Source organism: Nycticebus coucang, chromosome 21 (assembly GCF_027406575.1).
Source record: "Nycticebus coucang isolate mNycCou1 chromosome 21, mNycCou1.pri, whole genome shotgun sequence".
NCBI classification, from domain to species: Eukaryota; Metazoa; Chordata; class Mammalia; order Primates; family Lorisidae; genus Nycticebus; species Nycticebus coucang.
In genome coordinates this window covers 22,544,909-22,568,806 of record NC_069800.1, presented here as the reverse complement: position 1 = coordinate 22,568,806, position 23,898 = coordinate 22,544,909, and the positions used below count along the sequence as shown (strand labels likewise).

The window sequence follows — 23,898 nt, the reverse complement described above, 5'->3', positions numbered from 1 at the left end:
GAAGTAAAAATATAATAAATTTGGTCACATAGTTTCGAAGTACTCAGGGAAATAATTTTTTTTTAACTACTACATTTATACAGTGAATTTCTAGGTATGTCAGAGATTTCTACTTCTGAACAACAGAGAACAAAGTTTCCCTCTTACTCAAACCAATGAAAAAAAATGAAAGACTAGAAAAACAACAGTTTTCTGACAGGAAATATCAAGCAACTTAGGACAGTGAGTGACCTTCAAAAGAAAAGAAACAAGATAAACTCTAGGATTGCCTTGCTCCAATCACAGGATTGACCTTCCCTACTGCATGCAGAACTTACAGACCACAACACAGGAGCTCAGACTCTCTGAGTTGACATGGAAGAGTTGGGCATTAAGAGAAGCCAAAGTGCCCAACATTTAAAGGACAGAGTACCAGAAAGGAGAGAGCTGCATATAGAGGGCTCCAGAGGTCTGCAGGGGTAGGTGCCCTCTAGTCTTCAGCTGAACATGTGTAAGAGGAAATTACCCAAAGCCTTGGAACAAATACAGGTAGTCTCAGGTTATGAACAAGATAGCTTCTGTAGGTTGATTCTTAAGTTGAATTTGTATGTAAGTTGAATGGGTACATTTACCTATTACCCATAATAGCCCCTTCATTAAATATGAGTCATAACTCAGTCGGATGTTTGTAACTTGGGGATTTACTATAATAGCCTCCATTTGTAAGTGCAAGTTATATGGTAAGTCAGATGTGTGTAACTTGAGGACTGCCTGTAACCTGAAAGTTTTAAATCAAACATCCCCCAGTTCAGAAAGGGTCAGGAACAGATAGTTTATGCTTCCACCAGTGAGATTAAAAGGACTTATTCTAGCTTTATCTATCTGTTATAGTACTGTGCAGAATTTTGCTTCAACAGCAAAGCAAAACTAGTCCCAGGCTAAATGCTTCTTTAGTCTCATTTAACAAAGTTTAAAGCAAAACTTGAAAGGGTTAAGCTCTTTCGAAATAACTTTGCCACATCCTAGAATAAAATTTAAGAGAATTTACTGAAACAAAAAATCTACAGCACCCAAAAAAGATAAATTCACAATGTTTGGAAGCCAGCAAAAAATTACCAAGCATGCAAAGCAGCTGGTAAATATAACCTATAATAAGAGGAAAAATCATTCAATTGAAAACAATCCACAAATAACAAAGATGATAGAATTAGTAAAAAAAGATCTTAAAGTGGGTGTTATAAAACTGTTCATTTGTTCGGGCGGCACCTGTGGCTCAAAATGTAGGGTGCTAGCCCCATATACCAGAGGTGGGAGGTTCAAACCCAGCCCTGGCCAAAAACTGCAAAAAAAAAAAAAAAAACCTGTTCATTCGTTCAAGAAGCTAGAAGAAAGACTAAACACATCAGATACATGAAAAACATATTTTAAAGATGAAAATCAAAACTTCTAAAGATAAACTATAGCATCAAAAATAAAAAATATACTGAATGGGATCAACAGGTAATTAGACATTGCAAGAAAAAATGACTAGTGAATTTGAAAAGAAACCAATGGAAACTATTCAAAATGAAACAGAAAAAAAAGAACAAGAAAAGTAAACAGAAAGGGGCAGAGCAAGATGGCTGAAGAGATACCTCCAACGATCGATCATTTGAACACAAAATTCAACAACTATCCACACAAGCAAGCACCTTCAGAAGAACCAAAATTCAAGTGAGTGATCATACTACCTGCTTTGAACATTACACCAAGGGAAGAGGCACAGGAGAGGCTTGAAAAGACAATCTTGCATTGCCTACACTGCCCCTCCTCCATACCTTAGCAATGCCATGCCAGCGGGCCCAGTGGAAAGAGAATCTGTGTGCCTGAGAGGGAAAGTGAGGTGATTAGAGATTTTGCATTAGTACTCAGGGCTGCCCTGACACAGGAGAACACAGTACAGGGTAGAATTCTGCCAGTGCCGACAAAGGAGCACTTAGAACAGCCTAGCCAGAGAGAAAGCTTTTGCCCAAAACCCAAGTTCTTGCTAGTCCTACTACCACCTAACAAAAAGCAGTCTGGGGTTTGGACTAAATTCATAAAGCAGTCAGGCTGCAAGGCTACATACAATGTTTGGGCAATTCCTGCAGCTCTGCTGGCTCATAGCCAGTGGACTTGGGTATACATGATCAATGAGACACCAGTGATGGCAGCCAACCCAGGGCCTATGTCACCCCTCCCCAGTTATAAGTGGTACAACCCAGGGAAAGTCTCCTTCCACTTGGAGGAAGGAAATAGTTGAGTTTAGAGGACTTTGTTTTATAATTTGGGTACCAGCTCAAAGTAAAATTAAATACCAAGGCGACTCATAAAGCCCCTGAGGTCAGTTCCTGTCAGACATTTCAGAACTCATTCTGGCCAAAAAGGAAACATGCTACACTAAAGGGAAGTACCTAGTCTCAGCAGTATTCAACACCTGCTGACTAAAGAGCCCTTGGTAAGTAACTCACAGATACACACACAACAGTCCCAACCATCCTTATGTGAGAGTGGGCTGGATTCAGGTGTGGCCTGGCACTGGCTGCCAAGAGGGAGTACCCATGTCATTCCTCCCACACTTCAACAACCCAGCATAGAAAGTGAGGGAACACACTTGGCCATGAAATTTGTATAAATTGCTAGTTTTTATACATTGTTATATTTGCTTTAATAAAATTTTGTGATACATTTTTATATTTATGTTGTTGGAGATACAAAAAAAAAAAAAAGAAAGAAAGTGAGGGAACAGAGTGAAAGACTTTCTGATAATTGAGGAAATACTTCCTTATCTTACCCAAGTTCACCAAGTTCACCTCCAGGAGTCTAAAAAAGTCAGAGCATTACTTAGCCTGAGACATGCTCAGAATTGATACAACTTACAGTGACCAAAGACTTAGGTCATAACACTCGAGTCTTCTTGAATATCTGGAAAGTCTTCTCAATAAGGATAAGCCCAAGCTACAAAGACTAAAATGAATACTTAACTTTTCAAGGTCCAGACATCAATGAACATCCACAACGATCAAGAACATCCAAGAAAACATGACCTCTCCAAACAAACTAAATAAGGAAGCAGTGGCCAATCCTGGAGTGACAGATATGTGACCTTTCTCAGAGCCTATTTGAAAACACACAGTCAGAAGAAAGAAAAAAAAAAAAAGGAGAAAAAGAAGAATGAAGCATACCTACAAAATGTAGAAAATAAGTAAATCTAAGAGTTATTGGCCTTAAACTAAAAGTAGACAGAGGAACAGGGATAGAATGTTTATCAAACTTTCCAAACCTAGAGAAAGACATCAATATTCAGGTACAAGAAGGTCAGAGAAAAATAAGCAGATTAAACCCAAACAAGACTACTAAAGAAATTTAATAATCAAGGTCCAAAAGTCAAGGAAAAAGAAAAAGCCTTACAGGAAGCAAGAAAAAAGAAAAAAATAATATTTGAAGGTGCTCCAATACATCTGGCAGCAGACATCTCAGTGGAAACCTTACAGACCAGGAGAGAGTGACATAATATATTCAAATTGCTGAAGGAAAAAACCCTTAACCCTAGAATATTACATTCTACAAAAATATCCTCCAAACATAAAGTAGAAATAAAGGCATTCCTAGAAAATAATAGCTAAGGAATTTCATGGGCAGGAGACCCATCCTACAAGAAAGAACAAAGGAATTCCTCAATCAGAATGAAAAAGACACTATTGAGTGATAAAAATCATCTGAAGGTATACAACTCACTACTCACTGCAAGTACACAAATACAGAATACTCTATCACTGTAATTGTGCTGTACATATGTAAACCACTCCTATCTTGGGTAAGAAGATTAAAAGACAAACCTATCAAAAATAACTATAAAAACTTTTAGAGAGATAGCATAAAAACTATGGATAGAAATAACAAAAAGTTAAAAAATGGGTGCATGATATTAAAGTGTAGAATTTCTGTTAGATTTCTCTTTGCTTGTTTATAGGCACAGTTGGCATGTTTAAAATAATTGGTTATAAAATGTTTTATATAAGCCTCATGGCAACCTCAAATCCAAAAGCCTACAATAGACAAAAAGTAAAAAAAAAAAAAAAAAAAAAAAAACAAGATATTAAAATACACTACCAAAGAAAATAACTTTTAAAAAGTGGAAGATAGGAAGAAAGTAAGAAAGGACAACAAAACAGCCAGAAATCAAATAACATGGTAGTAGTAATTCATTACCTACCAATGGGGATAACAATGAATGTGAATGAACCAAACTTTCCAATCAAAAGACACAGAGATGGCTGATTTAAAAAAAAAAGAGCAAAGAGCCAACCACATGTTATCTGCAAATAACTTACTTCACATTCTGAAAATAAACAGATGAAAATGATTATTCCATGTAAATAGAAACCAGAAAAATAACAGAAATAGCTATACTTCTATCAGATAAGAGATTTCAAGATTAAAAACTATAAAAAGAGACAGGGAGGTCATTAGATAAAGATAAAGGGGTCAATTCAGCAACAGGATGTAACAATTCTAAATATATACGCACCTACCACTGAAGCACACAGATACATAAATAAAGGAATTATTATAAGAGCTAAAAAGAGAGACCCCAATACAATAATTGATGGAGACCTCAATTCTCAACTGGACAGATCATCCAGACAGAAAATCAACAAAGAAACAATGGACTTGATATGCAATATAAACCAAATGGAAGTAATAGATATTTATAAAATGTTTCCTCTAACAGCTACAGAATACCTGTACTTCTTAGATCATGGATCATTCTCAAGGATAACAGACGATATTGTAGGCTGAAAAATAAGCCTGAAAAAATTCAAACAAATTGAAATCATATCAAGTAGTCCTCTGAATAGAACTAGCAATCAATAATAAGAGGAGGAGGGGAGACAAGATGGCGGACTGAAGCCAGCTTTCAACAAAGGCTCCCGTCCAGAAGAAGAGTTAAGGGATAGGAATTTAGTAAGTATCCTGGTGGACTTGAGCCTCACCAAGAGAGAAGGCTGAAGAACGCACATCAACACCGCTGAGGCAAGTTGTGATCACAAGGACGCAAACAAAAGGTACAAAATCCACCACCAAGCGGACGGGAGTCCCCCTCCCCCATGAGACCGGCTCTAGAGCCCCAAAATTGAACAAGCGGGCAGAAATTAAAGGCCCTCCCACTACACTCCACGCGAGAGACCTTCTAAAAACTGGACCTACCTCCCCTACTGGGGTGCCGTGGCGTTCTCCTGCCGGACATAGGGCTAAATAAAACTTTGGGAATCCTTTGCCCGCAACCCTGAATCCCCGGCGCTCCCCTCCCGCCCACTGAGGTCTGGAGGCCTGTCCCCCAGGACTTCGGATCCTTGGGTGATTTCTCAAGGGGAGTGGACAGTCCCCGAGTTGCGACTGGTCAGCATTGACTCTGAGGCGCGCCGAGTGAGGAGAGGGCACCGGGCTGAGGGGGAGTCACGCCTCGCGGCACTTCCCTGCGGTGCAGTGCACCAACCCTCCCCAGGCATGCGGGCACAAGACTGAATCAGACTCTGGCCTCCCCGCTGAGAGCTGAGAACCCCTACTCTCACTCGGGGTCTGAGGGCCTGTCCCCCAGGAGTTCGGCTCCTTGGGTGATTTCTCGAGGGGAGTGCACAGTGCCTGAGCTGCGTCAGGTCAGCGCTGACTCTGGGACACGTGAGCGAGGAGAGGGCACTCTGCTGAGGGGAAATCAAGCCTTCGCGGCACTTCCCTGCGGTGCAGTGCAGGAGCCCTCCCCGGACCGTAGTATTGCGTGAAACTGAATGAAACTCTAGCTTCCCCCCGCCCCACTCCCAATCAGGGTCTGAGGGCCCATCCCCCAAGAGTTCTGATTCTTGGGGGATCTCTTAAGGGGTGTGGACCCAGCACAAACTGCGGCCGCTCAGTGCTGACTCTGGGGCGCGGGACAGAGGAGAAAAGGGTCGCCTGAGTGCCCACACCAGAGCAGCAGTTCCCTGGAGGTAGATCAACAGCCGTTTTTTCTTTAACGGCAGAACGCTCACTTCTGGATATTCTGAGGCCACACCCCCTGTCTCCCTGGGCAACCAGAGGAGGCCACCGGTGACACGGCTCACAAACCAGGAAGCCTCCAGGGCGGGGCCGACCCAGAGAGGTGTTCAGACGCAATTCTCCAGCAGCAAAGACGTTTGAACTCAAAACAGCCCGTCTCCTGTAGGCGACGACAGGAACAGAGACAGAACCTCACAAAGTTGTCTGTTCTGTTCTGTTCTGTTAGCAGCATCCATCAGGGACGGGGCTAAGCCTGAGTGAACACCTCCTTCCCATCACCTGCATCAAACACTCAAAGATGTCAGGCCCCATCTCCTCCTGCTAGATAGCGGCAGTCTGCGGGGGCCTGGCAGACTTCCTCGCGATTCAGGCAGGTGCAAACCCCTGGAGTGTCTGTTCACTGCAGGCAACTGGGTTAGCCATCTGCAGAGATACCAGTGACTGGGTCCGACGGAGGGGCAAAGTGGGGAAGGAGACGTCAACCTTCCCAGACTGCTCTGTTTGCGGGGTGGCTCCTCCTGACTCCATGCTGCACTGGGGTGAGCTGTCTCAGAGGAGTCACCAGGCCCCTGTGATCCAGTTCCCAGAGACCTCTTGAACCCTTCCACCTGAGACAAGTGCCGATTGAGACAGTTGATTCGGACCTTTTGAACTGGGCTAATAGACTGAGGACTTTTCAGGTGGTGCCCTGGGTGTGCGATTGTAGGAAGGTTTGATTCTCCTTTTCCAACTGGGGCCAGAGGTGGGCAGGCGGGGTGACTTAATTGCTGATTTTTCCACACAGCTGAGACTTCAAGCCAGAGTAGAAGTTGCAATAGGATCGAACAGAAACCAGCTGAAAACAAGACAGAACCACTTTGCTCCACCACACCAGACAGGGCCCCAGTTTCTCAGGCCACAACACTGTACGGGCCCTCGATAAAACCCCAGGGGAAAAACCAAAGGGAGTAAACCATGGGGCGGAATCAGCGGAAAAACTCTGGTAACATGAATAACCAGAATAGATCAACCCCCCCAAGAAAAGATATGGCAGATGTGATTGAAGATCCCATTCATAAACAACTGGCTGAGATGTCAGAAGTCGAATTCAGAATTTGGTTTGCAGACAAGATTAATAAAATGGAATTAGGAATTCGAGGAGAAATTCAAAAACTGTCTCAAGAATTTAACGAATTTAAAGACAAAACCACCAAAGACTTAGACACACTGAAACAAGAACTTACAGCCCTCAAAGATATGAAAAATACAGTAGAATCCCTCAGTAACAGAATGGAGCAAGCAGAAGAAAGGATTTCTGACATTGAAGATAAAGTCTTCGAACGCTCCCAATCTCTCAAAGAGGAAGAGAAATGGAGAGCAAAAACGGATCACTCACTCAGAGAGCTCTCAGATAATTCGAAAAAAAATAACATAAGGGTTATAGGAATTTCGGAGGCTGATGACGTGGCAGCCAAGGGCACAGAGGCCCTTCTACATGAAATTATGAAAGAAAATTTTCCAGACATGCCTAGAGAATCTGAAATTCAGATAGCAGACAGCTTCAGAACCCCAGCACGATTCAACCCCAATAAGCCATCTCCCAGACATATCATAATTAGCTTCACTAAAGTTAACATGAAAGAGAAGATTCTCAAAGCAGCCCGGCGAAAGAAAACTATAACGTACAAAGGTAAGAATATTAGAATAACTGCAGATCTCTCTGCTGAAACTTTTCAAGCAAGAAGAGGCTGGTCATCAACTTTTAATCTCCTAAAGCAAAAAAACTTTCAACCCAGGATCTTGTATCCAGCTAAACTGAGTTTGATCTATGATGGAGAAATTAAATACTTCAATGACATTCATATGTTGAAAAAATTTGCCATAAGTAAACCAGCTCTTCAGGATGTTCTCAGACCTATCCTCCACAATGACCAACCCAATCCTATACCACAAAAGTAAACTCACTCAGAAACTTCGGATCAAACTCCAACTTCCACACTGGCGAAAGGATTAAAAATGTCCACTGGACCTTTGAGAAACTCGATACCCAAAATTCCACCAGACTTATCCTTACTCTCCATCAATGTGAATGGCTTAAACTGTCCTCTAAAGAGGCATAGGTTAGCTGACTGGATACAAAAACTTAAGCCAGATATTTGTTGCATACAAGAGTCACATCTCAACTTAAAAGACAAATACAGACTCAGGGTGAAAGGATGGTCATCCATATTTCAGGCAAATGGTAATCAGAAAAAAGCAGGTGTTGCAATTTTATTTGCAGATACAGTAGGCTTTAAACCATCAAAAGTAAGGAAGGACAAGAATGGTCACTTCATATTTGTTAAGGGTAATACTCAATATGACGAGATCTCAATTATTAATATCTATGCACCCAACCAGAATGCACCTCAATTTATAAGAGAAACTCTAACAGACATGCGTAACTTGATTTCCTCCAGCTCCATAATCGTTGGAGATTTCAACACTCCCTTGGCAGTGTTGGATCGATCCTCCAGAAAGAAGCTGAGCAAAGAAATCTTAGATTTAAACCTAACCATCCAGTATTTAGATTTAGCAGACATCTACAGAACATTTCATCCCAACAAAACTGAATACACATACTTCTCATCAGCCCACGGAACTTACTCCAAAATTGATCACATTTTAGGTCACAAGTCTAACCTCAGTCAATTTAAAGGAATAGAAATTATTCCATGCATCTTCTCGGACCATCATGGAATAAAACTTGAATTGAGTAACAACAGGAATCTGCATACCCATACAAAAACATGGAAGTTAAATAACCTTATGCTGAATGATAGTTGGGTCAGAGATGAGATTAAGAAAGAAATCACCAATTTTTTGGAACAAAATGACAATAAAGACACAAACTATCAGAACCTCTGGGACACTGCAAAGGCAGTTCTAAGAGGGAAATTTATAGCACTGCAAGCCTTCCTCAAGAGAACGGAAAGAGAGGAAGTTAACAACTTAATGAGACATCTCACGCAACTGGAAAAGGAAGAACATTCCAACCCCAAACCCAGTAGAAGAAAAGAAATAACCAAAATTAGAGCAGAATTAAATGCAATTGAAAACAAAAGAATAATACAACAGATCAATAAATCAAAAAGCTGGTTTTTTGAAAAGGTCAATAAAATAGATAAACCTCTGGCCAACCTAATCAGGAAAAAAAGAGTAAAATCTCTAATATCATCAATCAGAAACAACAAAGACGAAATAACCACAGACTCATCAGAAATCCAAAAAATCCTTAATGAATATTACAAGAAACTTTATTCTCAGAAATATGAAAATCTGAAGGAAATAGACCGATACTTGGAAGCACGCCACCTTCCAAGACTTAACCAGAATCAAGTGGAAATGTTGAACAGACCCATATCAAGTTCAGAAATAGCATCAACTATACAAAACCTCCCTAAAAAGAAAAGCCCGGGACCAGATGGTTTCACGTCAGAATTCTACCAAACCTTTAAAGAGGAATTAGTACCTATATTACTCAACCTGTTCCAAAATGTAGAAAAAGAAGGAAGACTACCCAACACGTTCTATGAAGCAAACATCACCCTGATCCCCAAACCAGGAAAAGACCCAACAAGAAAAGAAAATTATAGACCAATATCACTAATGAATATAGATGCAAAAATATTCAACAAGATCCTAACAAACAGAATCCAGCAACACATCAAACAAATTATACATCATGACCAAGTTGGTTTTATCCCAGGGTCTCAAGGCTGGTTCAATATACGTAAATCTATAAATGTAATTCAGCACATAAACAAATTAAAAAACAAAGACCATATGATTCTCTCAATTGATGCAGAAAAAGCTTTTGATAATATCCAGCATCCCTTCATGATCAGAACACTCAAGAAAATTGGTCTAGAAGGGACTTTTCTTAAACTGATAGAGGCTATCTACAGCAAACCCACAGCCAATATCATATTGAATGGAGTTAAATTGGAATCATTTCCACTCAGATCAGGAACCAGACAAGGCTGCCCATTGTCTCCATTGCTTTTCAACATTGTAATGGAAGTTTTAGCCACCGCAATTAGGGAAGAAAAGGCGATCAAGGGTATTCATATAGGGTCAGAAGAGATCAAACTCTCGCTCTTCGCAGATGATATGATTGTGTATCTGGAAAACACTAGGGACTCTACTACAAAACTCCTAGAAGTGATCAAGGAATACAGCAGCGTCTCAGGTTACAAAATCAACATTCATAAATCGGTAGCCTTTATATACACCAACAACAGTCAAATTGAAAAAACAGTTAAGGACTCTATCCCATTCACAGTAGTGCCAAAGAAGATGAAATATTTGGGAATTTACCTAACAAAAGACGTGAAAGATCTCTATAAAGAGAACTATGAAACTCTAAGAAAAGAAATAGCTGAAAATGTTAACAAATGGAAAAACATACCATGCTCATGGCTAGGAAGAATCAACATTATCAAAATGTCCATACTACCCAAAGCAATATATAATTTCAACGCACTCCCTATTAAAGCTCCACTGTCATATTTTAAAGATCTTGAAAAAACATTACTTCGTTTTATATGGAATCAGAAAAAACCTCGAATAGCCAAGACATTACTCAGAAATAAAAACAAAACAGGAGGAATCACACTACCAGACCTCAGACTTTACTACAAATCGATAGTGATCAAAACAGCATGGTATTGGCACAAAAACAGAGAAGTAGATATCTGGAATAGAATAGAGAACCAAGAGATGAATCCAGCTACTTACCGCTATTTGATTTTTGACAAGCCAATTAAAAACATTCAGTGGGGAAAAGATTCCCTATTTAACAAATGGTGCTGGGTGAACTGGCTGGCAACCTGCAGAAGACTGAAATTGGACCCACACCTTTCACCATTAACTAAGATAGACTCTCATTGGATTAAAGATTTAAACTTAAGACATGAAACTATAAAAATACTAGAGGAGAATGCAGGGAAAACCCTTGAAGAAATTGGTCTGGGTGAGCATTTCATGAGGAGAACCCCCCGGGCAATTGAAGCAGCTTCAAAAATACACTACTGGGACTTGATCAAACTAAAAAGCTTCTGCACAGCTAAGAACACAGTAAGCAGAGCAAGCAGACAGCCCTCAGAATGGGAGAAGATATTTGCAGGGTATAACTCTGACAAAGGTTTAATAACCAGAATCCACAGAGAACTCAAACGCATCAGCAAGAAAAAAACAAGGGATCCCATCGCAGGCTGGGCAAGGGATTTGAAGAGAAACTTCTCTGAAGAAGACAGGCGCACGGCCTTCAGACATATGAAAAAATGCTCATCATCTTTAATCATCAGAGAAATGCAAATCAAAACTACTTTGAGATATCATCTAACTCCAATGAGACTAGCCTATATCACAAAATCTCAAGACCAGAGATGTTGGCGTGGATGCGGAGAAAAGGGAACACTTCTGCACTGCTGGTGGGAATGCAAGTTAATACATTCCTTTTGGAAAGATATATGGAGAACACTCAGAGATCTAAAAATAGATCTGCCATTCAATCCTGTAATTCCTCTGCTGGGCATATACCCAGAAGACCAAAAATCACAACATAACAAAGATATTTGTACCAGAATGTTTATTGCAGCCCAATTCATAATAGCTAAGTCATGGAAAAAGCCCAAGTGCCCATCGATCCACGAATGGATTAATAAATTGTGGTATATGTATACCATGGAATACTATGCAGCCTTAAAGAAAGATGGAGACTTTACCTCTTTCATGTTTACATGGATGGAGCTGGAACATATTCTTCTTAGTAAAGTATCCCAAGAATGGAAGAAAAAATACCCAATGTACACAGCCCTACTATGAAACTAATTTGGGACTCTCACATGAAAGCTATAACCCAGCTACAACTTAACAATAGGGGGAAGTGGGAAGGGGGAGTGGGTAGAGGGAGGGGAATCGGTGGGATCACACCTGTGGTGCATATTACAGGGGTATTTGCGAAACTTGGTAAATGTAGAATGTAAATGTTTTGGCACAGTAACTGAGATAACGCCAGAAAGGCTATGTTAACCACTGTGATAAAAATGTGTCAAATGGTTTATGTAGTGAGTGTATGATGCCCCATAATCATATCATTATATACAGTTATGATTTAATAAAAAAATTAAAAAAAATAAAAATAAAAATAATAAGAGGAATATCAGAAACTATACAAACACATAGAAATTAAAACTATGCAAACACATGCTCCTGAATGAGGAGTGGGTCAATAAAGAGATTAAGAAGAAAATTCAAAAATATCTCAAAACAAACAAAAATTAAAACACAACATATCAAAACCTACAGGATACAGTAAGAGCAGTAACAAGACAAAAGGGTGGGGCAGCACCTGTGGCTCAAAGGAGTAAGGCACCAGCCCCATATACAGGAGGTTGAGGGTTCAAACCCAGCCCCGGCCAAACAAACAAACAAACCAAAAAAAAAAAAATCCAGAAGAAAAAAGCGTGTATCAATAAGAGCCTATATCAAAAAGTAGAAAAGCTTCAGGCAACATCTGTGGTTCAAAGGAGTAGGGCACCAGCCCCATATACTGAAGATGACGGGTTCCAACCCAGCCCCAGCCAAAAAAAAACTGCAAAAAAAAAAAAAAAAAGTGGAAAAGCTTCAAATAGACAACCTAATGATGCATCTCAAAGAACAAAAAGAAATAAAAGGAAATCAAACCCTAAATTAGTAGATAAAAAGAAATAACATAGAACAGAGCAGAAATAAATGAAATTGAAACAAAATAAAAGATCAATGAAACAAAAAGTTGGCTTTTTGGAAAGATAAACAAAATTGACATACCTGTAACCAGACTGAGAAAAAAAAAAGAAGACTCAAACAAATCAAACCAGAGATGAAAAAGGAGATATTACAACTGATATTGCAGAAATCCAAATGATCATTAGAAACTCTATGAGCAACTACATGCCAATAAATTAGATGTAGAAAAAAATGGATAAATTCATACACACACAAAAATTACCATAACTGAACCAGGAATAAATCCAAAACCTGAGTAAAGCAAACAAGCAACCAGAAAAAAGCAATAATAAAAAGTCTCTAAACAAAGATAAGCCCAGGACCCAATAGCTTCACTGCTGAATTCTGCTAAGCATTCAAAGAAAAATTAATATGAATCCTACTTAAACTATTCTAAAAAAAAAAGTGAGGAGAGAAAACTTCCAAATTCATTCTGTGAGGCCTGAATCACCCTGATACAAATACCAGACAAAGAAACAATAAAGAAAGAAAACCATAGGACAATATTTTTGATGAACATAGAAGCAAAATTCCTCAACAAAGGAAAAGCAAACCAAATTCAACAACACATTAAAAAGATTACTCATCATGATCAAATTATTTTTATTCCAGGAACGCAAGGATGGTTTAACATATGCAACTCAATTAATGTGATACAATAGAACAAAGGACAAAAACCATATAATCATTTTAATTGATGCTGAAAAGGGATTCAATGAAATTCAACATTCCTCCATGATAAAATCTCTCAAGACACTAGGTAGAGTGTTTATATGATAGACCCACAGCTGGTAATATAAAAATTAAAAGACTTTCTTCTCAGATGTGGAACAAGACAGAAGAAAAGAAATAACATAGATCAGAGCAAAAATGAGGCCTGTGAGGCCTCATGTACCACTGTTACTCAACATTGTACTGAAACTTCTACCAGGAGCAATCAGACAAGAGAAAGAAATAAAATTAAATTGAAAAAAATTAATAAAATTAATAAAATTAAATTTCAATTAAATTGAAATTATCTTCATTTGCAGATAATATGATCTTATATCTAAAGAAACCTAAAGACTCCACAAAATACTCATAGAACTGACAAATTCAGTACAGGTACAAGGTACAAATCAATGTATGAAAATCAGTATCGGCTTGGCACCTGTAGCTCAGTGGCTAGGCGCCAGCCACATATACAGGAGCTGGCGGGTTCAAATCCAGCCCAGGCCTGCCAAACAACAATGACAACTACAACCAAAAAATAGCCAGGCATTGTGGCAGGTGCCTGTAGTCCCAGCTACTTGGGAGGCTAAGACAAGAGAATTGCTTAAGCCCAAGCTTTGGAGGTTGCTGTGTGCTGTGACACCACAGCACTCTACCCAGGGCAACATCCTGAGACTCTGTCTCAAAAAACATAAGAAAAAAAAAAAAAAAAGAAAATCAGTATCATTTCTACATGACAACAGTAAATAATCTGAAAATGAAAACAAGAAAATAATCCCATTTATAATAATAAAATAAAATTCCTAGGAATAAACTTAACCAAAGAAATGAAAGATCTCTTCAACGAAAATAATAAAATAGTGATGAAGGAAATTGAAGAAGACACATATAATAGAAAGATATTTCATGTTCATGGATTGGAAAAATCAATATTGTTAAAATGCCCATACTAGCCAAAACAATCTACAGATTCAGTGCAATCCCCATCAAAATACCAATGACATTCTTCACAGAAATAGAAAAAAATCTTAAAATTTATATGAAACCACAATTGACCCAGAAAAGCCAAAGCCAAACTGAACAAAAAGAACAAAACCATGGGCGGCACCCATGTGGCTCAGTGAGTAGGGCGCTGGCTCCATATACCAAGGGTGGTAGGTTCAAACCCAGCCCCAGCCAAACTGCAAAAAAAAAAAAAAAAATAGGTAGGCACTGTAGTGGGCACCTGTAGTCCCAGCTACTTGGGAGGCTGAGGCAAGAGAATCACCTAAGCCCAAGAGCTGGAGGTTGCTGTGAGAAGTGACACCACAGCACTCTACCAAGGGTGACAAAGTGAAACTCTGTCTTCTGAAAAAAAAAGAAAGAAAGAAAGAAAAGAAAGAACAAAACCAGAGGAATCACATTAACCAGACTTCAAATTATATTACAGAGCATGGTACTGGCATTAAGTAAACATATAGACCAATGGAACAGAACAGAGAACCAGAAATGAATCCACACATCAATAGTGAACTTATCTTTAACAAAGAGGCCAAGAATACACAGCAGGGAAAGGACAAATCTCTTCAATATATGATATAGGGAAAATTGTATTTCTATATGCAAAAGAATGAAACTAGACTTTTATCTCTCACCACATATAAAAATCCAATGAAAATGGATTAAAGACTTAAACTAGACTTTTCTCTCACCACATATAAAAATCCAATGAAAATGGATTAAAGACTTAAATCTAAAACCTATTACTATAAAACTACTAAAGAAAACATTAAGGAAATGCTTCAGGACATTGGTCTAGGTAAAGACTTCTTGAGTAACACCTGAGCTGCAGGTTCAAATCCAGGCCGGGCTGCCAAACAACAATGACAGCTGCAACCAAAAAAAAAAAAATAGCCAGGCGTTGTGGCAGGCATCTGTAGTCCCAGCTACTTGGGAGGCAGAGGCAGGAGAATTGCTTAAGTCCAGGAGCTGGAGGTTGCTGTGACCTGTGATGCCACAGCACTCTGCCCAGAGTGACAGCTTGAGGCTCTGTCTCAAAAGGAAAAAAAAAACTACAATGAGATATCATCTCACTGGTTGGATACCTGTTGTGCAGTGGTTAGGGCAGTGGCCATGTGCACCAGGGCTGGTGAGTTAGAACCCAGCCAGGACCTGCTAAACAAAATTTAAAAAGAAAAGAAAAGAGAAAAGCAAAAAGAGATATCATCTCACCAAGTTAAATGACGTTTATCAAGAAAACAGGCAGTCTCGGTGCCAGCCACATACACCAAGGCTGGTGAGTTTGAACCTGGCCCAGGCCTGCTAAACAAGGACAACAACAACAAAAAAAAAAAAAATAGTCAGGCAGGCGGCGGGTGCCTGTAGTCCCAGCTACGCAGGAGGCTGAGGCAAGAGAATCGCGGAAACCCAAGAGTTTGAGGTTGCTGTAAGCTGTGATGCTACAGCACTCTACCAAGGGTAACATGTGAGATTCTGTCTCAAAAAAAAAAAAAAAAGACAGGCAGCAACAAATGCTGACAATGAAGTGGAGAAAGGGGAAACACTCAGAACACTATTGGTAGGAATGTAAATTAGTGTAATTACTGTGAAGGCCAGTATGGAGGCTCCTCAAAACACTAAAAATAGAACTATCATAACTCCCAACAACCCAACTGCTGGGTATATATCCACAGGAAAGGAATTCAGTGTATTGAAAGATACATGCACTCCCATATTTATTGCAGCACTATTTACAATAGCCAAGATTTGAAATCAACCTGAGTATTCATCAACGTATAAACGGATAAAGAAATTGTGGTATATCAGTGTAACCTGGCTTATTGTACCCTCAATGAATACCCAACAATAAAAAAACAAATTTAAAAAAAAAATAAATAAATTGTGGTGTACATAAACAATGGAATGTTACATAGCCACAAAAAGAATGAAATCCTGCCATTTGAAACAATATGAATGGAATGTAATCATAATAATTCTTTTTTTTAAGAAGCCAAAAAATTAATTTTATTGAATAAAGAAGTTCATTCAGAACTTACATGGATCATAAGAATATTTTGGATTATAACAGCTGAAAGATTAATAGCTGATTGTAAGGAAGAAAGAAAGCAGTTTCTACTTTCAAAAAAAAAAAATCTAATTGCTACAGATGTCTTGTTAAATTCCCAAAACAAGGCCTAGCCAAGTTTATTATTTAGTCTTTCTCTTTTTTAAAGAATGAAATGTCAGATTCAATGTGTGTATAGTGATTATAACTAATATAACAGCTTGAAAAAATTATGAAACCATAATAATTCTTTTTAAGTCTATAAATCATTAGGATCTGTAGGGCTGCTACAAAAGGCCTGTATTTATAATCAGAATTCTGAAGGACAAAAGAGAAGGGAGGGTCAGGAAAAAACATCTTAAGGGGGTGGCACCTGTGGCTCAAGGAGTAGGGTGCCAGCCCCATATACCAGAGGTGGTGGGTTCAAACCTGGCCCCAGCAAAAAAAAAGAAAAGAAAAGAAAAGAAAAAGAAAAAACATCTTAAGAAATAATGGCCAATTTTTTCCAAATTTGATGATACATACATCCCTACACATCCACAAAGCAAAACAAACTCAAACCAGAGATTGTAAGAAAACTATAAACCAATTATCACTCATAAATACACATGCAAAAATTATTTACAAAATATTAGCAAACTTCAACCAACCATATATAAAAAAGATTATATATTATAACCAAGTGGAATTCATCCCAAGAATGCAATTCCTACTTTAGCAAATAAAAATCAACCAATCACTATATTAACTGACTACATAATAACTTTAAGATCGTAAAGTTATAGATCTTAGATACAGATCTTAGATACCACTTGACAAGGTATAACACCTATTCCTATTGGAAACTCTCAGCATACTACGAAAATAAGAAAACTTCCTCAACAAATAAAGAACATCTGTGATAAATATATAGCAAACATCATACTTCATAGTGGAAAACCAAATGCTTCCTCCCTAAGATCATAAATAAGGAACATCCATTCACTCTCACATTTCTATTCTACATTGCACTGGAGATCCTAGCCAGTGCAATAAAGCAAGAAAAAGAAATTAATTAAAGGAATCCAACTTAGAAAGAAAGAAGTAAAGATTTATCCCCAGAATATATGACACTTAGGTAGAAATCTTATTAAATTCTATAAAAAATATAGTAGAATGGGCCTGACATGATGAGTTACACCTGTTATCCCAGCATTTTGGGATGCCAACGTGGAAGGATCACTTGAGACCAGGAGTTCAAGACCAGCCTGGGCAACATGGCAAGACCTCCATCTACACAAAACAAATCAGCCAACCTTGGTGGTTTGTGCCTATACTCCTAGCTACTCAAGAGATTGAGGCAGGAGGATCACTCGAGCCCAGAAGTTAAGGTTTCAGTGAACTATGATCATGCCATCGCACCCCAGCCTGGGCAACAAGCAAGACTCTGTCTTGAAAAATAATTTTACCAAATTTTCAGGCTGGAATATCAATACAATAAAATCAATCAAATGTCTATGTACTGGCAATGAACAACTGGAAATTAACATTTTTAAAGATAGCATTTAGCACACAATCAAAAAGAATGAAATACCTAAGTATAAATATGAGCAATGATGTGCAAGATCTATACACTGGAAACTGTAAAACACTGTTCACAGCAATTAAAGGACCTTAATAAATAGGCATATTAGAATTCTTGCTTCTTTTACTAATAGTTTCTTAATTGATACCATGATTTGACACCTTTCCACATATTTATGTGCCATCAATATTTTCTTTTTCATAAATAGCCTATTTGTATCCTTTACCAAATTTTTAAATTCAGATTATCTTTTTTTTTTTTTTTTTGAGACAGAGTCTCATTTTGTCACCCTCAGTAGAGTGCTATGGTGTCATAGCTCACAGCAACCTGAAACTTTTGGGCTCAAGCCATCCTTTTGTCTCAGCCTCCTGAGTATCTGGAATTACAGGCACCCACCACAATGTCTGGTTATTTTTTAGAGAGACGGGTCTCACTGTTGCTCAGGCTGGTCTCAAACCCGTAAGCTTAGGCAGTCCATCTGCCTTAGCCTCCCACTTGCCTCGGCCTCACAGAGTGCTAGGATTACAAGACTGAGCCACAGCACCTAGCTGAATTACCTTTATTTTATTGATATTTTATAGTTCTTAAGCACTCCAAATACTAATCCACTGTTTGTTACATATCCTATAAATAATTTTTCTCAGTTCCAAAGAACGTATTGACTTTTCAACTACTCATGGTATCTTAAGTTTTATAATAGCTCTATTTCTGCACTTCTCATGTTTCAATATTTACCTTTTTCTTAATCTTTTTTTTAGACAGAATCTTACTATGTCACCCTTGGTAGAGTGCCGTGGCATCACAGCTCACAGACTCACAGCAACATCAAACTCTTGAGCTTGGGCTTAAGTGATTCTCTTGCCTCAGCCTCCCAAATAGCTAGGACTACAGGCACCCACCACAACACCTGGCTATTTTTTATTGCAGTTGTCATTGTTGTTTAGCTGGCCCAGGCTGGATTCGAACCTGCCAACCTCGGTGTATGTGGCTGGCGCCATAACCACTGTGCTACAAGCACTGAGCCCCTTTTTTTAATCTTAATAAGGTTTTTGGTACTTACTAGTCATAAGTGTATTCTCCCATATTTTTTCCTAATATTTTTATATTATACTTCTTAATTCTTAGGCTTGGACTTTTTTCTGAGTGATATGATGTAGGAATTTAACTCCTTGCTCTTCCACGAGGTAGCCAATTGTCCCAACACAACTTACTTAATACACTATCCTTTTTCCCCTACAATGGTCTGAGATGGCATTGTTATCACAGACTAAACTCTGGTATACACTGAGTCTTCTTCAGGACTTGTGGTTCAGTCTTACCGATCTTGTCATGTATTCCTGTACCTATTTCAACCTGCTTTAATAGTAGTATATAAAAGTATCATGTTATCTATTAAATAGGTCCAACTCTTTGATCTGTTTCAAAATTGTTTAGCTATTCTTGTACATGTGTTTCTCCATATAAATGTTAGAATCTACTTGCCAAATGCCACAAGGAGCAGAGGAAATCGGATTATGATATATTTGCAAGTAAACTTCAAAATATTTTTTTATAAATTACATTATTTCTCCTGTCAACTAAAACAACTATCTTTTCCTCATTGCTGGGTACATGTCTTATACATTATTTAGTGTGAATTATGTCCTACATATAATAGGAAATATGGATGAAAGAATATAGTCATGTTTAAATGCATGTTGAGAAAATAAATCAAGACACAACCTCCTTGCACCTATTAGTCCCCTAAAAAGGCATGGCTAAAAGGACTTTGCATGTAGCTACTGAAAAATACTTCATATATTTTTGGTTGGTGGACTTTATACCAGTTAAACAGAATAGCAGGGTTTAACATAATTATGAGAAAAGTACATGTTAGAATTTTTTTTTTCATGTTAGAATTTTTTAATACTTTCCTCAATTTCAGAGTTAAACCCTGCTAAAGAAACATTAATATCAATGAAACACATATTAGGTATAATCTCAATAAATCATATTTTCTTCCCCCTTCCCCTTTATCAAAAACATATTAAAAATTAATATTTATTTAGGCATTTTTTAAACAATTGACTCTCTAGTACCACAAACAACTAGGACATATATGATTAAAAGGAAACCTTGAATACATCTGGGTAAAGGCTTTAAGATTTTTTTTAACTATATAATTTATTTTCTATGACTTCAAAATATAAGAGTCAGCTGGGTGTGGTGGCTCATAGCTATAATCCCAGCACTTCAGGAAACCAAGGCACGAGGTTTGTTTGTTCAAGGCTAGGAGTTCAAAACCAGCCTGAGCAACACAGACCTCTTCTCTACAAAAAATTAAAAAATTAGCTGGGTATGGTGGCACGCACCTGTAGTCCTAGCAAATGGAGAGGCCAGGAGTTTGAGGCTGCACTGAGCTATGAGTACACCCCTGCACTCTAGCCAAGGCAACAGAGCAGGACTCTGTCTTCAATACACACACACACATCACACGCACCACACGCACCACACGCACCACACAAATAGGAAAGAGTCAAACAAAGTGATTCCTATAGTGTTGTCATCACAATTTTGAACTCAACATACTAAAGTACTTTCTTAGCCAGGCATGCTGAGTACAGAGTACTGAGAGAGAGAGAGAGAGATGATATTAAAGCCTATGTTTTAATATTGTTAGGCATGTTAACAGTATGGTAGCTATGTTTTGCAAACACAGAGATATTTACAAAACTATTTAAGGGTAAAATATGTCGAGGATTTGCTTTAAAAATATAGGAAAAAAATCAAGATGCATGAGATAGATGAAAAACAAAATAGTATTAGTTATTAGAGCTGGACGACAGGTTCTTAAGGGCTATTTACCATGTTCTATGTACTTTTCTATGAACTTCTCAAAATTAAAAATGAAGAACACTGGGCTACAATGTGTACTTTTAAAGTTTCATAATAAAATGACCCAAACTCAACACTTAGCAAAAGCATCTGTGTAATCAACTACAAAACCAAAAATTAACTCTGATCTCCTTTCTGCTTTAATCCGTAATATTCATTCTATTTGGAGCTTTAACAAGTGTACGAAATGTTCCAAGATCACAGAACAAAGTGTGTCTTCCTCTGAAAGGCATGCTACTGCTGGAGTGTAACCAATAGCATCAGCTTTCTGTGGATCAAAACAGCCTTCAAACTGCATGCACTAACGACAAAAGACCCAAGGAAAGTCAGGAAGAACAAAGTGGTTACCAGGGAGGAATTCTGCCAGCTGAGAGCTTGCCCTTCTGCCCTTCACACAAGAGTCTGTTTGCAACTGAGACTGGGTTCTTGATTCCTATAAAATAAAATTGGCATAAAAAGAAGTCAGAAATGTCCTCAAGTTTCCCACTCGGCTTTGTGGTTGTTTCCTAAAACAACTTTAATATATGTTGGAAATTCTTTTTTAAGGTATCAAATAATACTAATGAAAATACTTAATAATTGTGAACAATAAGAGTCAAATTGAAAAAAGTATAAATACCTAGCACATGCAAGAAAAGAACAAATATAAAATGTACATTCTCATGTTTTGCCATGAGTTACAGCAACAAAGACTGAATTTGAAATACTGCATATTTAAATTAGGTCCCTTTTTAATACATTTCAGAACAGAATAGAAAAAATGAACTAAAAATGTAGTACTCTCCTACTCTCAAAACTAAATACATGCTCTGGGCATTTATTGACCACAAAACCATGAATTTCCTTTGAAGAATAAATATGATTATAAACCGCTTCAAATTGACCTTGGAGAGAATAATTAATGGGGAAAGATAAGCCAAAATTTTAAATGCCACCCACCCAAGAGACAGAATAGAGAAAAAGTCCTTCGAATTGAGTAAGAAGGGAAAGAAGAGGCCAAGTACGTACAAGATTGTAACCTAAAATCAGACTGTTTCTAAGAAACTAAGCAGAAGGCAAAAATGAGATGACAGTGCTTCCCTGACAGGACAGCACTAGTGTGATTGTCAGGCTGACAACAGCAACAGCGAACATGACAATGATGACGGCACCAGGCAATGAAAGTAATTAGTACCTGCTATGCACCAGGCCCAGTGCCAAAGTCTTAAATGTATCCAGTGATTTAACTGATCCCTCAAGTCTTACTACATAGCAACACTTACGAGTTCTGATTAATGAGGAAATTTTACATAAAAGGTTAAATTGCCTGCCCAAGATCACAGAAATGAGATTTTAACACAGAGGCAGCTAATGCCAGAGACCATGTCGTTAACCACTAATCTATGGATGCTTCTCAGGACACTATTAATACCAAAACAAACACATGAATGTCAGCAGTGGGATATAAAAAGACTATAAAAACTTAAATTAAGGCTATTGTAGAAATTTAGGTAATTTACCAAAACCCTCTGTCACAAAAAAAGTATGAAATAATCAAATAAAGGAAAAGCCCATATCAGATCCCTATACTACTTCTTAACACATATTTCTTCATGTGAGGATTCAGTATTATAAAGACATTAATTACTTCCGAGTTAACATATAAATTCAAATCTATAAATTCTTCATAAAAACTTAAAAAGAATTTCTATGATTATATGAGAAGCTGGCTCTTAATCAGGAAAGGAAACTTTGTAAAAGGAAAATGAAGTATTCAACCTGCAAGATACCATTTCTTATTCGAAGATATTGTAATTCAAAGAGTGTGGTTTAAACACAAAACAGGCAAATACATGAATGCAATATAATAAAGCTAAAGTTCAGAAGCAGACACATATGAATTTGAGTATTTAATATAAAATAAACATAATACAGAGGGAAAAGGATAAACAATATATAAGAAATAGAAAAAACATATGACTGAAAAGCACAGAAGTCAGACTATTTTATAACTGTCCCAGTTATCAGTTCATTGCTTCTCAGCTATAAATTCACCCTTTGTTGCGTGACCTGTAAAAATGGATATGAGCCCTTTAAAACATACTGCCAAAGCTTACCAGACAGCACAATGGTAAGCTTTGGCAGTAGAAGGCACCGAATAAATATTGTAGCTTTCTCACCAGGCTTCACTATTTGGCCTAGGTGGTGCTGAGTGCCTGCAGGGAGCAGCTTTCCCTAGCATTTTCTCCAGCTCCTGATTTTGGTCACAGCATCTCCAAGAAAAAATGAGATTGCACTGCAATCCATGTCTCTAACCACCACGCCTGCTCCTTAGCCCCCACAGGCACACCTACACAGCAGGTGTTCCATGGGGATGGCTCTGGCTCTCTAGTAAGCCAAAGCCCAATATTTATCCCAATCAATGGAGGTTTAATTGCCATGGACTTTTCTCCATCACTGCCCCACAAGATTGGTCCTGCCCACCCAGTGACTCTGGCCCTTGGCTTGGGTAACCCAGCAACTTCTCTGCCATACAGTGGGCTGCAACCGTATCTTCTGCAAAGAGGTCTGAACCTCCATGCAAGTCTATCCTTCCTTGGGTGTTGTCCTTTTGCCCTAGAATACTTTGAGGTCTCTTACCATCTGTATTTTACTCTCTAATTATGTTTAATAATACTTCATATTAAATTTTTAAACTATTGTGCTGTTTCTGGCTCCAGTCTGACCCAAACTGATACAACAACCTTGGACAAATTACTAAATCTCTCCTGTGTCTCAATTTCCTTGTCTGTAAAATGGGGATAAAAGCATAGATCTCATGAGCACATTCTGAGAACTAAATTAATTAATTTACGTAAGCCACCATAGAACAAAGCCCACTATGTTACAGTCAGTCAATAAATGG

At 38.2% G+C, this 23,898-nt stretch overlaps 1 protein-coding gene across 6 annotated transcripts in view; it reads right to left on the bottom strand.

Moving 5' to 3' along the window:
• Positions 1-23,898, bottom strand: part of TASP1 (taspase 1) — a 393,334-nt gene that overhangs the window by 265,874 nt on the left and 103,562 nt on the right. For all 6 annotated transcript variants that reach the window (XM_053574174.1, XM_053574176.1, XM_053574178.1 and 3 more), the window contains one exon: positions 21,363-21,447. In XM_053574174.1, the coding sequence (XP_053430149.1) occupies positions 21,363-21,447 (85 nt within the window). The remainder of the gene's footprint in view (positions 1-21,362; positions 21,448-23,898) is intronic.